General features: G+C 56.7%; 1 protein-coding gene across 1 annotated transcript; it reads right to left on the bottom strand.

Moving 5' to 3' along the window:
• Window positions 1-814: 814 nt before the first annotated feature.
• LOC141992594 (uncharacterized) lies at window positions 815-10,546 on the bottom strand. Its single transcript, XM_074961877.1, has 2 exons — window positions 10,421-10,546; window positions 815-2,467 (listed from the first exon to the last, which is right to left on the bottom strand). Exons 1-2 carry the CDS (start codon window positions 10,437-10,439, stop codon window positions 1,209-1,211), a joined length of 1,278 nt encoding a protein of 425 aa, XP_074817978.1. The 5' UTR covers window positions 10,440-10,546; the 3' UTR covers window positions 815-1,208.
• Between the last annotated feature and the right edge of the window lie 6,718 nt (window positions 10,547-17,264).

The raw sequence follows: 17,264 nt of genomic DNA, 5'->3' as shown, positions 1-17,264 counted from the left end.
CCAGGGCACTGGTCGTTGTTAGCGCTGTTGGGTTTGGGGTACCAGGAGCTGTGGCCGGTCCCCTCTCTGCCCTGCAGGGAAATGCAGGAACTCTAAAGAGGCACAGCCCATCTCTGGACAGCAAGGGCCGCGAGGACACCTCACCGTTGGGTCCCTCCTCTTCCCCCAGCGACCCTGCCCTGTCCCCAGCAGAGCAGCCTTGGATTTCCAGGGCCTGAGTCTCCTCCCACTCATGCTGGTTTTGCACCCGGGTCACCCCAGTGACTTTGATGGAGATAGTCCCGACCTGCACCCCGAAGGCAGGAGCAGAACCAGGCCAGGAGTGGGAGCACGGCAGAGGCCTGCTGGGGTCTAACTCAAGCCTGAGGGAGACCAAAACCTGACCTGAGCCTTTTTCAGACCCAACCTATGTCAGTACCACCACCTCGTTCTTGGGGCTTCCCGCTCCCCATGCCCATGACCCGTCTCCGGCTGCCTTCTGCCCGCGGGGTCGCGCTGACGGCTCTGTGCCCTGACGGCTCCGTGCCCCCTGCTCAGTGCACGCATGGTGGGGCAAGAGGTGCTGCGACTCCTCGACACGCTCCCTCCACTGCATGCCGGGGCCGGCAGGAGCGGGACATGCAGCCGCCGCGGTGCCGACCCCCTAGGCAGGAGGAGGGGAATCGCGCCGCGCCGGAGAGGGTCAGATAGTTTCCTGACCTGAACCCCTGTCGTTTTCCAGGGCATTCAGGGAGCAGCACGAAGCCCTGCTAAGGACGGCTGGCCCCTGACCGCCAGTTGTGGGCGGCCACGGGAGCCTATGATGGGGTGGTGAGACTCAGGTTCTGCATTTGGGACAGACAGTGTTATACACTCCTGCCTGGTGGGAGTGTGCGGGAAGACCGGACCGTGAGAGGCAAAGGGGGTTTGAGTGGTGGAGGGGGTGGGAATTCGGAAGGCAGCACGTCCCACTCTGCAATGAGCCAGCTGGAGTCATTTCCAGACATTTATACCTCATGTACAATTGCTCTCGCTCCAGTCCAATGGATCGACATGACAACGGTCGTTTGACTGACAAGATATCCATTCACTGCCTTCCAGCTGCATCCTGCGCTAGCTCCCATCCCCTCCCACCCCCGGGAGCGTGCTGGATGTCAGCAAGGGCAGGATACGGCCCCAGGTTCCCAGGACACGGCCCCAGGTTCCCAGGACACCTCAGTGGCCAAGCCTCAGTGCAGGTCAATGTTCTCGTACTCCTGGTGGTCGGAGTCCTCCAGCTCGATGGCAGGCACCAGGTTGTAATAATCCACCGCCTGGCTCATGTAGAGCTTCTCTCGGTCCACCGAGTCCTTCAGCACGTCCGTCACGCTCACCGTCTCCGCTTCCAGCTCGCTGCCCGCCAGTTCGTCTGCTGCTGCCGCCACTGGGGGGGCCCCCTCGGGGCCCGTCTCCTGGTCGAGGCTCCCATCGTTGACCAGCACCAAGGAATCGTCCAAGGCCCCCAGCTTGATTTCCACCTCTTCGTAGAGGTCCCGGTTGCTCCCCAGCAGGGCGGTGGAAGGCTTCAGCAGGATCTGGTTCCTCAGCAGCATGTTCTTCTCGCTCTCGGTGGGGGCAGTGGGCAGCTCACACTGGATGTAGTGGTGATGCTCTGCCAGCCCCTTGGCACCGTTCCTCTCCGCTGTGGCCAGGTGGCACTCCGGACTGCGGCTGAGGGCAGAGCCCGTCTTTCTCTTCTGCCTGCAAAAGCACCAGGCGACCAGGGCTAAAATGACCACCAGGGGCAGGCAGATGAAGAGGGCGGTCAAGCTGTGTGCCCGGCAGAGCTCCTTCTTACCGATGTCTCGGATGTCCATGCTGCGGTAACGCTCAGGGGTGCTGCACACCACGACAGAGCCCTGCATGTCCCCGCTGGGTGGCTCTCGGGGATACTTCTCCAGGTCACTGAACAAGGTGCAGGTGCAATCCCAGCTATTGTTGGAGAGGCCGAGCCTGGTGAGAGATGGCTTAAAGACACTGGAGGGAAGGGAGGCCAAGTCATTGAAGCCAAGGTTAACCTCTTGGATTTGGGTGGAAGCTCTCAGGAAGGATTTGGGCAGCTTGTGAAGCTTGTTGCCGTCCAAGCGAAGGACCCTCAATCGGGGGGCGTCTTCTAGGAAACTTTCTGGAAGCTTTTCCAACTGATTGTGATCTAAGTGCAAAATCTCCAGCATGACGGGCACCCCTGGTGCATTGACAATGTCCAATACGCCGCAATGCGAGAGGTATATCTCTCTCAGGCCTGTTACTCCACCAAAGAGGCTCCAGTCCAGGGAGCGAATTTCAGTCCCGGTGAAGTTCAAACAGCATGTCTGGAGGGCTGGAGCGGCCTGAAAATCAGAGAAGGCCACGACCGTACTGCAGTTGCAGGCTTCTTCCACAGTTCCTAGAGCAAGTTGCGCGGCCAGCAGCAGCCCAGCCCACAGTATGAAGGTCCACAGCTCGTGACCTAAAGCAAAGAGGAGAGGAAAATAGATTCGTGATTTCTTCTGAGTAAAAAGAGGTTTGTAACTAACTCACAACAGTTCTTGTACAACAAACACCAATTGCTGAGTAAGCCTGCAGTTCGATCCATTTAATGGATCAATTTAACGCTTGGAGAGCAGTTTCTCTCTTCAAAAACTTTTCAAACTTTATCTGTACAAGGTTCACTTCACCCAGGCCTGAAATGTAGCTGTCTCTGGGGGGGAACCCCGCAGCGTACAGTAATTCTGCAAAACAGCTTAACATAGGAAGTGAAAAAGAATCCTATCCTAACTGAAATACAGGGAAACAGCATGCAGGTACCCAGATGAGAACTTCACAAAGGCCGACCCTGCTGCTTTTATTAAACGTGCCATGGGATCTTTAACAACAATGAATGTTCAGAGCCTCCATTGTACGTGTCGTCGGAAAGATGGCACCCCCCCAGCAGCACACCGCCCCCTATTGGCAATGCATGTTTAACCACTATCATTACTTATAGGTAATTAGAGGGATATACTATTGGTCACATCTTCCAAACTGTGCCACCTTTAGCATCTCACATTAAAACACCCTGCAGCAGGGGAGAGGTAAGGGTTGGGGTGACCCCCTGTCCTTCTTTTGAGCCCTAAATATCTGTGACCCACTAGCATCTCCCAGTTGCATCTGGCATGAAAGGAGGGAAGAGGTGAGGGGGAACTGGCTGATTGGGAGGGACTTTCCTTTTTCAGCCACTAACTAAATTCACCCGGCCGCTCTAGCTCCTTCCCAAGAATGAAACCGCCTGCCCTCAGTACGCGGTGGCCATCTAGGACTTTCCTCTGTCTGAGCATGAGACCCAGGCTGATTCTGGCAGGCAGCTGATGTCAAGCTGCTAACGCAGTTTCTGAAGCAACCCAGCCCTGGCACAAACAAACATGGGCAGGAGCCCTGCCTCTCACCTGGTCAGATCCTGCTGCTCTGCAAAGAGTTACTTGCACCAGGTACTCAGCTCAGTGCCCAGGAGCACTGGGGAACACCCTGATTACACCCACTCCAGCGGAGAGCAGTTCCCCAGGCAACGGCTGGGCAAACGTGAGCTCCTGTACTGAAAAGGGGCATGTGTTGTTCAAACCAGAAAGGTGGCGTGTGGGAATCACCCTCCCTAGGGCACAGAGATTGACTGGATACCCATGACCCTGCAATACTTGGCCAATGAGTGATCCAGATTCTTAGGACCAGTGCCCTGGGGTCGTCGGCATCTACGCCGCACAGACAGGACCATGGACTCAAAGGGATCATCCACACACACAGTAAACTGCAGAAATATGCAGGCTGAGTTAGATCCTGATGGGAGTGAAACCTTTGGTTCGAGGAGTGTAGGATTTCAGACTCGATGCCCTCCATCATCCGCTCCAGCAGGTCCAGAGCCCCAGCTATCTGCCTGTTCCTCCTGTAGCAGCCACATACACTCCTTCCCCTGGCTGGGGCCATTCTTTCAGGGAACCAGCTGGTCTGAGACCCTTCCGTTCACACTGGTGGTTGGAGGCATCTCTCCAGGATACACAGCACAGCCACTTCTCTGAGGGTCAGCCAGCCAGGGCTTCCCCACGCAGCCTAGAGGGGCAAATCCTGCTCCCCTTCCTTTGGTGCAGAGGGCCTTCAATACAGTGGAATCAGTGTGATCCTGCTGCTTAGAGCCAGGAGCACGATATGGGGAACTGCATAAAGGGATCTGCACCCCAAGAGTATCATGGATTGGGGCTCCCTGCACCCCAGCACGCAGGAGTTAGGGCGTAGGGGCAGGGATCTGGAACAGGTGAGCTCTCCTCCGGAGGCGACGTCATGCTGTCTGCATGTGCAACACCAGAACCAGAGAAATTAACAAAGCCCGTATAACAAAAGGCCACCCAGAACTCCAATCTGACAGGTCTGACCCCAGTGACCCAGAGAAGAGCTCTGCGTAAGCTCGAAAGTGTGTCTTTCTCACCAGGCAGTTGGTCCCTTGAAAGATACAACCTCACCCCTCTTGAATCTCCAATATCCTGGGACCAACACCACTGCAGACGGGTCTGACCCTACCTTCTCTTCCACCCCAGGGCCTGTTAGGACCGTGTGTAGCTACCCCAGCTACCCCAGAATGCCCTGCTATGGACAAGCTGCCAACTCAGCGGGCATAACTTTGTACTGATGGGCCACAGCGGGGCAGCGGGGCGTGGGAGGGGTTGAAATCTAGATGCCAGGCATTATGTGGGACAGATCAATTCAGTGAAGCTTTCCTGGCATGACAAGCTATGCCAGTGTTGCTGCAGGGTAAGAAAAAGTCAGCCCCACAGGTCTCTGCCGGAGAGTGGGTTCGATCCACCCATGAGGCAGCTGTGGGCAGGGTTCGGAGTTATGCGTGCTCGGCTTGGTTCCCCCCGTCTGGAGTAATCGGCGACACCTAGTGGGTCCTCTGGTGCATTGCGATGGCTGTGGGGCTAGGGGGGCCCTGCCTGTTTCCCCATTTAAGGGTCAGATGTTTACTGACAGGAAGCATTCACGGGGCTTGGGTGACTCAGGGTTCCATCTCTAGCTCCAATCCTGCCCAGACACCAGCACCTGGGCATCGGGACCTGGTCAGCAGCTTGGGCAGAGCAGGTTGGTGGGTGTTAGTCCAGTGCCAGGAGCCTGAGCTCCCCCCTCGGGTCAGGGTCGAGGTTGGCTGGCAGAGGGGTGTGTGTGGAAAGCTCGACCTGTCGCTACCCATGTCCCGGGGAGAAGCAGGGGGTTCAGTTCCCTGGGCGGTTAGGCTGGGCCCCAGGGGAGCCCATGCCGAGGGAGGCGTCCGAATGCTTTACAATGCCCGAGATGCAGGAAAGGCTCAGGAGCTGAACCGCTGGAGGGCGAGGAGGGAGATCCTTGGGAATCAAAGCCCCAGGCAGCAGGACCTGTGGTGCATCCGCTCATTCTCCGGAGCCATCAGCCCAGCTGGGGCCAGGCTGCCAGTCCTAGTGCTGGAGACAAAGACCGGCCGCAGCTGCGGTGCTGACGGTAACACGAGCCCCAGGCCACGGACGCTGTTTCCTCTCTCCCAGCTCTCTCTCCGCCAGGCCACACCGGGATGGCCCTCAGCAGTGGGGTTACCAGAGACCCCACTGTGTCACCCCCAAATCCGTGACTCCCTAGGCTGGTGGGACGGTGATTCTACCTGGTGGTCCTGGCTCCACACCTGCCTCTCTCCCCCACCCTGCAGTCATTTCTCACCCCTTCTTTCTCTCCTTCCGCTCCCAGTGCTTCCCTTCTCCCTTTCCCCTCTCTCAGTTCCCATTCCCTCCCCTTGACTCTCTGCCATGATGCCTCCTTATGGCAAGGCTTGTATGCCCTTGTGCAGCCCCAAGGCACGACAGGCTGAGGGAATTTTGAGGGCACGTCCACACAGAACGTCTCTGATACAGGCACCGGCCTGTGTCTCCAGGCCCTCAGCAGAGGGGCTGCCCAGACAAGCTAGCGTTCAAATGAGGACCTGGGGATTTCCCCCAGGCTGCCCCACATGCTTGGGAGGAGCTCCCTGGAAACATCTGCAAACGGAACTCCTTGTCCTCCTTTAAATCCCTCCCAGCTCTCCGCTGCCATGATGCCTACGGACGACAGCTAAATCGCTGGTGTGCAGGGAGCCCTGCCTGTCACATTGGCCATTGTTTTCTGGGACTCCTTAGTTCACCTGTACCCCACCTGACATCTCGTCTTACATTGTAAGCTCTCTGGGGCAGGGGCCGTCCCTTTGCTCTGTCTGCACAGAGCCTAGCACCATGGGGGCCCAGTCCTAGGTCCTATGGTAATATACATAGGAATAATACTGTATGCTGGAGACATTACAGGGCCCCGGGCTCCGTTCCCTGCCATTGTGCGGGACAGGAAACTCCAGCACTTTGGCCCATGTTCCGGTTACAGTCCGTTGGTCTGAGCAGGGGTGGAACAATGAACAATCTCTGCTTATCAGCCCCGCCATCCCCAGAGGAACTCCTGCTCAGCCAGGCACTCCCTGGCCACTTCCTGGCCACTGCCCCTGACGTCGCTTTACCTCCCCGCCCTGCTCTCCTTAAAGGCCCAGGCCTGGTTTTTAACCAAGAGCCTCTTACGGCTTAAACCCTGAGCAGGCCTGTTCTGGAAGCCGGGGTGGCCAATGCTCGGTCTTTTGACGTGGGAAAACGGGGCTCAGGTCCCAGCTGTGGGAAGGACTCTTGGGAGGGGGGGCGGTGTCTCACGAGGGACCATGTATTGCTCAGCAACTTTCCCCTCTGCTAATTAAGAGGCACTGTGCATGGGGTGTGTGCGTTTGTTGTGTGCATGTGGATGGCTCAGGGGACCAGGATGGGATGCAGAGACCTTCACCTCCAACTCCAGTCCAGCCCGAGGCTGGGGGACATGGGACTTAGGCTGGGGGTTCCGGGGGTCTTTCACCACTCGGTGGCTTGTTCCAATCCAGCACAGGCCAATCGGCAATAATGCCCCCCGCCCCTCGCTGGTAGCCCCAGCAAAAGGCCAAGGAGAGCGACCGACGCTGTCACGGCTGGTGGGAGCCCACTTGCCAATGTCCTGGCTGTATCTGGCCATGGATACGCCCAGACCCCCGGGCTGCCTGCCAAGCACCTTTCACTGGCAGGAAATTCACCCTGAAAGCAGCCGTGGGGATGGGCTCCGAAGGGGACCATGAGCTGCCTTCCTGGTGTGCTTTCCCCGCCCTGTCCTGCCCCATAAGAGAACCAGGCACCATGGCCCAGTGCTGCTCTCGTCCCCTCTGGGCCGGACCCAGCAGGCTGTGATACAAATCTGTGAAACCTGAGGCTCTCCCAGGAAATGTGGGGCCCAGGGCAGCCTGTCAGCAGCTTTTCAAGGCGAGGAGCTTTCCCGGGACAGGAAGAGAGAGCCAGCGGCAACGCTGGAAGCCCTCTCAGCCACGTAGGCATGTCCCTTTCATTGCACTGGCTTCCTGTTTGCTAGGGCCAGGCCTGTCCCCTGGCAACGGCCCAGGGCCAAGCGCTTGATGACCTGAGTGGGGCGCCGTGCCAGCAGCAGACTGGTCACCCACGGACACTGCTCTCAGCGTGGAGCAAAAGCCCTCCCAGCCCCGATGGACGCCTATGGCCTTGATGGCCCAGCTCAGCCGACAGAGCTAAGCCTGGCCCCTGGGATGCCAACTGCGTACTGGCCCCGCCTGGAAACATTTGTCTTCTGTGACCGTCCCAAACATGAGCTCTGTGCGGCTGGGACCTGGCAATGGCAGAGATTGGTGCTGCAGCTTTCCAAGCAGTTACCGCTGACAAACTTCAGCCTTAACTCGTATCCCCCCATCTCCAACTTACTCCAGGCAGACCGCGTTTCACGGCAGCAGAAATGTTCCCCCCCATGAATCGCTCAGCCGGTGATAGAAAGCAGACCTCCTGAAGGAAGGCTTTAGAACGAACCGGATACTGCAGGGAAGTGGACGGGAGAAAGGTGCTTGTTACTGAGGGTCTAGTCAGACCATCTGGGCAGCCCTCACCCGATCTTCTGTGATGCTGAGTGGCAGCTTTCACCGAGCCCCCGCACCTAGGTCTGGTTCCTCTCTGAGCACTGCCCATGAGAAGCCTGGCACTGCAATCCCTGGCCCAGGGGGAACGGGCACAGAGTGGCACATACACCCAGCAGGGTCGTGGATGGCAGCAGCTACAAGTAGCTCGCTGACACAGCAGGAAAGAGTCCAGCAGCAACGGGGTATCCAGCTCATGGTGATCAGCACCACTCCCGCTCTGGTCACGTTCCCTTCTGTCTCTGCAGGCCCTGTACGTGGCTGTGTGCCACTGCTCCCCAGCGCAGCCAGCCAGCATGGCCGGAGCAGGGGGAGTGGAGCCGGCTCACGGTATCTTCCCCCCTGCCTCTGAAGCACCAAGTGGAACTCCCACCCACTGTGTGCAACCGCAGAACCGGACCACTGCGCAGCAGCAAGGAAACGCCCCCGTTCCCCTTGGCTGGTCACAGCACGCTGCGTGGCTGCTCCTCTCTCGTGTCCCGCGGGCCTGGGCTCTGAGCTGAGGAAAGCACTTTTGCACTTACTTTTCACTGCATCCCCTTCCACCCCACGCAGACCCCCCCATTGTTACAGGGGCTCTAGAGAATACATGGATCCTGGGTTTACACCCCCTACTCCTACATGGGTATACATGAAAAATCATGAAGGCTGTCACCCGGTTAGAGTCAGATTTCACAGACTCTGAGCAAGATTTTCAGCGGCGATTTGGCCAGGCGTTCAGAGCCGGCCTTAGGGAAAATGGTGCCCCTGGCTCCCAGGCTCCCCACCACATCACCTCTGGCCCCTGCTGCACCCCCCCACACACACTTTGTGGAGCCTCAAACCCCAGGCCTGCCCTATTTCTTGCCTCTTGACCACAGCACCCTGGGCAGTCGCCTACCCCTAAGGCCAGCCCTGCAGGGATTCCCAAACTTTTCGCCAGCTCAAAACCCACTGTAATTCATTATTTCCTCCCGAGGTCCAGCAGAGAGCATGGAGGGCGCCATTTTGTAGAGCAGAGTGGTCTCCGTGCATTGTGGTCTCCCATGGATGGTGCGTGTGAGGTCCCAAAATGGCATCCTCCACACACGAGGGGCCACCGCCACCCCATCTGCTGGTGGCACACTTTGGGAACCGCTGGACTTGGGCAGCCTAACTTGTAATTTCTTTTGAAGGGGCTAGTTTTTCAAAGGGGGGTGCTCAGCACTTCCTGAGAAATAGGCCCCTCTGAGGTGTTTCAGGTGGGGCCCCCAAAATCACTAGCCACTTTTGAAAATCTTGGCTTCTGACAGCTACATTCCTGGAGCCCAAAAGACCTACATCCCTTTTCAGCAAGGATGCATTTTGCAGGTCGCCAGTACCTTCCACCCAAGGGTCTCAAGGCCCTTTACAAACATTCCCCTGTGAGGTAGGAAATTAACAGCCTTTCCACCTCACAGAGACTTGCTCCAAGTTACAAAATGAGTCAGCAGCAGAAGTGGGAATGGCGCTTAATTCCGACGGAAAGAGGTGCTGGGGCATAAGCAATGTTTTAATTTTCATAACTGAGGTGGCGAGCCTGGAGGGGCCGGGGCTCTGAACTGCCAGGCCCGGAGGCTGCCGGGGCTCAGACCTGCCAGGCCGGGAGGGGCTGGGACCTGCCAGGCCCTGGCACAAATTAAACAGTGCTGATGATCAGGTACTATTTTTGTCCGTCTCTTCCCTCGCAGCAACACGCGCCCCCAGTAGGGTGGCCAGTCAGCAAGTGCGAAAAATCGGGGTGGGGGGTAATAGGCGCCTATATAAGGCAACGCCAGGAACATAGGGACATCTGGTCACCCTAGCCCCCCCCCCCCCCCGGGCTAGACTGGGGCACTGAAGTGGGGATTGACGCCGGGGGAAGAGCGCCCCCTATTGAGTTACCTGCCCCAACGCTGGGGCACCAAACTTGGGAGAACACAGGCGGTGCTCGGCTGGGGAAGGGCGCACGGACTCCGGCCCTGATGGCCCAGCGGGGAGAGGGGTCTCCGCGCCGGGCAGCTGGAGGGACCAGGTGGCCCCTGCCCTCGCCGTCCCTTGTGAATGGAGCCCAGGGGACGCGCAGGCCCCTGTTCCCGGAAAGCCGGGCAGCGGGACGGGCACTGGGGAAACCCAGCCAAACAGACCCGTGGGCGGCGGGACCCAGCCAAGCCCGAGCGCAGCCGCTCCCCGGCAGCCTGGCCTCGCTGCTCCGCCCGACCCGGAGCGGGCCAGGGCCGGGTCAGTCGCTCCGCGCCCGGGGGGTGCGTGGGAATGCGCCCGCGGAGCCCAAGGGGGCGCGGAGTGGACGGGCAGCCGGGGCGGGGGATTTGGGGCGGGGAGCGCCCGGGGCTGGAGGGAGGCGGACCCCGCTGCCGCCAGCTGGAAGTTGACCCCGGTCCCGGGACAGCGCCGCCGGCAACCCTCACTCACCTCCCGCGGCGGGTCCCATCCTCCCGCGGGGGCTCTCCGGGGAGCCGAGCGGCGGGGCCCCGTCTCAGGTGTCCATGCCGGGCTGCGCTCTGTGCGCTCTCGGGCCGGCCCTCCCGGGGTGTGGCCCGCCCGGCGCCCAGCAGCGGCTCCGCCTCGGCTTGGGCCGCCTGCGGAGCAGAGGCAGGTCACTCCCCGCCCTCCGGGATTTCCCAGTCCCCCGCCGCCCGATCCCCTGCCCCAGAGCTAGCCCCCTTCTCTCCAGCCTCCCACCTCCAGCCCCCTTCTCCGCAGTCCCCTTCTCTCCAGCCCCCCAGTATCCAGCCCCCACCCCCTTCTCCTTCCCAGTTCCCCGCTATCCAGCCCCCTTCTTCTCCCTAACCCTTCTCCCATCCAGCCGCCCCATATCCACCCCCTCGTTCCCCAGCACCCCCTTTTCAGCCGCCCCCCCCAGTGTGCAGTCTTCCTCTGGTTCCCCAGCCCCTCAATATCCAGCCTCCTCCCTTCTCCCCAGCCCCCACCTTTTTCAGTGTCCCCCCCCCCCATATCCTGCACTCTTCTTTCTTCCCAGCCCCCAGCATTGTCCTCTTCCAGCTCCCAACCTCCAGCCCCCGGAATTCCTCAACTCCAGCCTCTCCCGCTCCAGCCCCCAGGCCCCTGCTAGGCACCTGGCTGACGTTCCCCATCCCCTGTGGGTGGTGGGAAGCAGCTGCGTGTGTGTCTATTTCATCATCAGTGGAAACCCACCCAGAGCCGGGGGACACCAGCCCAGGCAATGTGCACAACCCCGTGACTGAGAGTGTGTGTAAACTACAGAGCCCTGGGGCCCTGCTGCCATCCCTGTGTACACCGGTGTTCCTGTGCAAAGGGCCGTAGCTAGGCACGATCGGGATGGAATTGACAGGGGAACACTTATGCTGGGGCTTTTGGGTGTGCAGTAGTGGCCGTGGGGGAGGGCCTGGCTGGGACCCCATCACTTGGGATAGACCAACTGGACAAAGCACTTGGAATTGCACTGTAGGGCCAGGAGGAGGTCTGAGGGGGTTTATCCATCTCTAGTTCCCTCCATTCCTGATTCTAGGAAATGCAGGGGGGTGGGATCTGACTGGCTGCTGATCCAAGGCGTGTCCTCCTTTCTGTGGCCTTTATCCTGCAAACACCCACTTGCTTACCTTGATGCACACGAGTATTTCTGTTGAGTTCAGTGGGACTAAGGTCTCGGTGGTTAGGTGCTGAGCGACTAGTTAGGCATCTAAATGCTTTTGAGGATCTGGGCCTAACTCCTGTGCGTAAACTTAACAGTGAATGTAAACGCTTGCAGGATTGGGGCCAAATAGATCAAAGATTCTCCCCTCCCATTGTGTCTATTGTGAATTTTCTTTTCCCTAGTACAACCAAAAGCCCAGGGGCACTTGGAACTGGAGAGGGAAAAGAGTCCCAGGCTGAGGAAACAAAGCTAAACAAAAAGGAAAATTATTAATACATAATACTAAGGCTTGGTAACTAACATCTTTGAAACACCAACCATGCTAAGGGATAAATCCTTGCTCCAGCTCTGCAGGGTGGGGAAGTCATAAAATGTTGATTCCCACCATGGAAGGCAGATCAAAATGACTGTACAGCTAGGTAAACTGAGGTTCAGGGAGAGGCAGGATGCCCCAGCGCCCTGAACCTTTCAACCATCCTTTAAACCTGTGCAAAGCTTGTGCATCAAACCAGTAGCGTTTGACACCCACTTTGCACATATGTAAGTGACTACGCAAGACTGGAGAGAATCAGCCCGCGGTTGACTAGCAGGGGAGTGTGTGTGTGATGGAACCCATATAATACTGGTGTGGGTCTGACTGTACTCACAGGCCTTGTCTGTACTTAAAAACACTGCTGCTGTCCCTACACCTTCAAAATCCTGCTAGTGTAGACACAGTTATACCAGCAAAAAGGAGCTTTTGTCGGTACGGCTCATGCCAGTTTGAAATCGGACAGAAGCAGGTTTTTGCCAGTATAACTGCATCTACAACAGGGCTTTTGCCGGCCCAGCTACATCATAAAAACAATCGTACCCCAACCAGCATTGCATGCCGGCAAAACTTTTAAGTGTAGACCTGGCCTAGCATGAGATCTGTGTCTGAGCATGCTCAGTGCAAACTAAATGTTTCCAGAAGCCTGGGGAGGCTTGGTGTGAGCAGAGTGCTCCTATGGCTAATAATAAATGTATTTGGCCTTTTCTCCAGCCACTCTGCCTATTAAGCATTCCAGAGATCACAGTACATGCCTGGAATAAACAGTGCCCTAATACGTGCTAAGAGGTTGTTATGGCTCATCATTTAAGACACAAGTAGGTAGGGGCCAATAGTTTAAAGGGTTTATTGATTTGCTTTTATCAGCTGACATAGGTGAGGTACCCCTGCAAGCTGTGATAGTAGTTAGGGCTTACACTGTTTTATTCGTCTTTTGAGCTTTTTACAATTAAAGGAATGGAACCAATTTTAAAAGGTGCAGTACCTGGAAATTTTGTTCTGTGTGTGCAGCACCTAACGCAGTGGGGCCCTGGTCCATGGCTCCCCCCTTACTCCTGTTACAAGTGACAGCTAAGCTCACCCTACCTGAAAGAGGTTAGAGGGGAGGAAAGACTTTCTCAGTTTTCCAGTGTGTTAGCTTTGTGCATTGGTCTAGTCAGTTTCACGGTTTCCTCTGCAGAGGCAGGTGGTTTGTCAGTTTCCGTGTCTTGTCTGTATGGTTCTTTCTCACAGCAGCCAGGGAGAGAAAAAACACGTTTTAAAAACAGGAAAATGTGGTTGTGAAGCCGCAGAAATAGGCAGGGAGACCCTGGGGCAGCTGCTGGTCTTGGAACGGCTTTTAACTCATGTTTGAAAAGTGACTAGATTTCATTGCTGTAAGAAGTCCGCTGGAGTGGACCCCGCCTGCCTTTCCAGTGTTACTTCTCTTCCCGTTGCCTGACTGACCCTGTGAGTGTGTCCGCGGCACGTCCCCGAGAGACACTGCCCACACATCCGGATCTGTCGCCTCCTGAGCTCAGGTGGGTCAGCAGCAAGAGCTGATGGCGGCAGATGAGCAACGGCCTTGTGAGCAGGCAGCTGGGCTCCGTGTGCAGCAGGCAGCAAACAAAACAAACTCCATAGCAACACAAGGCCGCGCGTTCTCCTGGCTGGGGATTTCAGGTGCGAAGCAGAGCGGGTGAGACAGAAACAGACAGTTCCCTTTTGGGTGTGATGCAGGGAACGAGTGTTTGAAGGTTACAGGAAGTGAGGGTGTAGAGAGGAAGGATGGTGCATTGGGTAGGGTGCTAGCCTGGGAAACCGGGTTTCAAGTCCCTGCTCTGCTACGGTCTCCCTGTGTGACCCAGGGCATGTCCCTTCGTCTCCGTTCTCCATCTGTACAATGGGCTCATAGCCCTGCCCTCCCTCCCAGGGCTGTTGCGAGGGTCAGAACAGTAGATTGTGAGGTCTCAGATACTCTGGAGAAGGGGACCAGACAAGGACTGCAGATGGATGGCTTTTGCTATGCAATACTCAGTGCTGGAAGCAGAGAGGCCTTCCTCACAGTCCTGCAAATGTGGTCTAGTGGTGAGAGTCTCGCTGGGACTCCAGACCCTGGGTATTCCTGGAGTTTAAGGCCAGAAGGGACCATTTGGATCATCCCGTCTGACCTCCTTGCCGGCACAGAGCTTAGAGCCTCTCCTAGCGATCCCTGTATCGAGTGCATGACATGTGGTTGAGCTATCATGGATCTTTTAGAATGATATCCGGGCCTTATTTAAAGAATTAAAATGACAGAGAATCCTCCCCATCCCTAGGTCAGCTGTTTGATGGCTAATTACCATCACTTAGAAATCAGGCCTTATTTCAAGTCTGAATTTGTCTAGCTTCAGCCTCCAGCCACTGGATCTCGTTCTGTCTTTTCCTGCTAGGTTAAAGAGCCCTTGGCTGACTCAGAAATCTCCTCCCCTCGGAGGTACTTGTAGGCCATGAGCAAGTCCCCTCTTAATTTTTTTTGGATAAACTCAATAGATTGACTTTCTTCAGGCCCTCATTGGAAGGCAGGTTTTCCAGACCTCAGATCATTCTTGTAGCTCTTTCCTGAACCCTTTCCAATTGGTTACCATCCTTTCTGAAGTGTGGACACCAGAGCTGGACGCAGCAGCCAGTAATGGCCTCGCTGATGCTGTATCCAGAGGTGATGCCCACCCCTCTACTCTACCTGATTGGCCATTCCCAGCTCTGTCACTGGGTGACCCAGGAGAAATCACACCCCAGCTTTAAAATGGGGATAGTGATCCAGCCCCAACTTTGTAAGGGATGCTGAGCTCCGGGAATGAGAAGCACTGCATGAGTCAGGGTACCACCCTCCTTCTGTAGTCTGCCTTCCCACCCAGGGGGGTTCCCGGTCTGCTTTCCCCAAGAGCTGTGCACTGGGTCAGGGGCACTCCCTCCTGAAAACTTCAGCCTTGGTCTGTAATGCCCCGTGTCCTCCCCAGGAAATCAGGTGGCTGGCGGGGGACTCAGCGGCTGAAACCACATCCTGACTCCCTGGTCGATGGCCCCTGACCACCATTCTGGTGCGGGATCCCGGACATGCCTTACCCACTCCCTTGCTCTCATGGACACTTTACATTTCTTGTTTTCTTGATCTCCCCTGACTCTAAAATAAAAGCTGGTCCCTGCCTCCTTTCAACCTGTGCCTTGGGATATTTAACTGCCCCCTGCATGGGCCCTGCTAGAAGCTGATGGGGGGAGTTGGATCTAATGGCTCATCTTTCTCTGTCTTGCTCCTCCTTTCTCCCTCCCCCCTGTTTCTGTTGCTGGCTTTGCTCCAGTCCAATGGTCTGGTGATGCTTGTGGCTCAGTCGAGGCCCCCCCTTCCCCATCTGTTAAGTCCCAGCTCTCCAGCCACAAGCTGATTGTAACACGGTGCTGCCCTAGCGCCCTGGGGGGCCGATGAACTGCAAGGGCCCTGCATGGGTTGGGGTGGACCGTGTCCAGCAGAGGGAGCTAATGGTCACTGACCCTGGGGCCAATGCACTGATGTGTGGAGACAAACTGGTGAAGCAAGAGCAAGGGTGGGTTATGAAATGGGGGACATTCTGACCAGGGCAGTGTCCAGGTCCAGCATACGACTCTGTGAACGCCCCTCCCAGGCCTAGGTGCTGGAACTAGGCGGCTGCTGCACCCCCTGGCTGCAAGTGGTTTCCGTCATATCCAGGGTCTACAGCTTAGTTCAATGGCTCTCAGCACCCCCACGATACAAATTGTTCCAGCCCCCTGCTCCCCAGGGCACCGCCCAGCTGGTTGTTGCTACATCTGAATAGACATGGCCTGCTGATGTATCCTGCACCCCCTCCACCTCACGCTGGGGCCTCATCCGCTCTCACAAGCTAAGCCGGCCTGGGCAGGGGCAGTCCTTGGATGGGAGATGACCAGGAGAATATTCAGGCTGCTGATGGGAAGAGGGTGGGTGACGCAATACGAGGCGCTGTCCCCCCTGAATCAATACAGACCTCGCTGCCCCAGTGTGATGCTAGGGGGTGGGAAACTAAACCCAGCCTTAACCTCCCAGCTGCTGGGGCACCTCCACACCAAGACAGGAGCAGGACTCTCTGGGAAAAGAGCTCTGTGGAGCTCGCAGGCTTGTCTCTCTCCCCACCAGAAGTTGGGCCAATTAAAGATAAGACCTCACCCACCTGGTTTCTTTCATTTCCTGGGACCAACCCAGCTACAGCAAGACTGCAAACATATATACACCCAGGCAGGTCAGTTTCCATCCAGCACAGGTAGCAATGTACACACAGAACAAAGCACACAAACACATACCTTGTCAGGCCCACACACACACAGAGCAAAGCACACACACGTACGTTGTCAGATCTATGTTCCTCCACCAGAGGGCAGTAGTACCCACAAATATAAAACATAAGCAAGCAGGTAGGACTCCATCCGGCAGCAGGTGTGATTCTTGTACCCAGGCACAGCCAGGGGAGGCCTGCACAAGCAGGTCTGATTCTTTCCAACAGAGGGCAATAATGCCATGCACACTATCTGGTTTAATTCCTCCCAGCCAGTGCCAGTAGCGAACGCACCCCTGCGGACGCAGGAGCAGATTCCTCCCCGCACCAGGCAGCGTTATGCCGATGTGTTGTCTCACGCATGCACTCACCTACATGGTGTTCTCCATATGATAACCCCTATAGCAATGGAGATTGCAGTTATGTGTTTTGACCAGCTCCCCTGCATTGCTCTGCCCACCATTCCATTTCCCCTAGGACTTACTCTAACACCCCAAGCCTCTGAGCAGCCTTAAAGAACCAAATGCCCTCACCCCAAGTCAGCCCACCAAAGAAATTATTCCTTCTTTCCTCCTAATGTGGAATTTTATAGTTACCCGACACTCAGGCCATGGGTCAAATCCAAATCCTTACTGCGAATCTGGGGGAAAGACCTTGCTCCGAAGGCATGGCGTGACCTCTGACCTTGGTGGGATTTGCGTGTGACCCTTCAAACACTCAGATGTCACCTCTCGGTTCTGTGTTCCAGGTTCACTTAAAACATCATCAGATCTTTACACCTTCTGCTCTTGAGCTGTATGGGGAGGTGAGTCCTAGTGATGGGAGCCCAGGCCTGGCACTGGCTCCCGCTTTGTCTTTGGGCAAATCACTTCATCGATTCATGCCTCATTTTCCCCTTCTGTAAAATGGAGACACTGATACTTACCTCATAGGCGGCTGTGGGGTTTAATTATGTCCCACTTGTTCAGTGCTGGGAAGATGGAAAGTGCTTTGCAGGTGCTAGGCCCTGTGCTGGTGCATGGATTTTATAGACCCTGGTCTATTGTT

This window comes from Natator depressus, chromosome 8 (genome assembly GCF_965152275.1).
Source record: "Natator depressus isolate rNatDep1 chromosome 8, rNatDep2.hap1, whole genome shotgun sequence".
Lineage (NCBI taxonomy): Eukaryota > Metazoa > Chordata > Testudines > Cheloniidae > Natator > Natator depressus.
The sequence above is the reverse complement of the archived record's forward strand: the minus strand, read 5'-3'. Positions and strand labels throughout refer to the sequence as shown.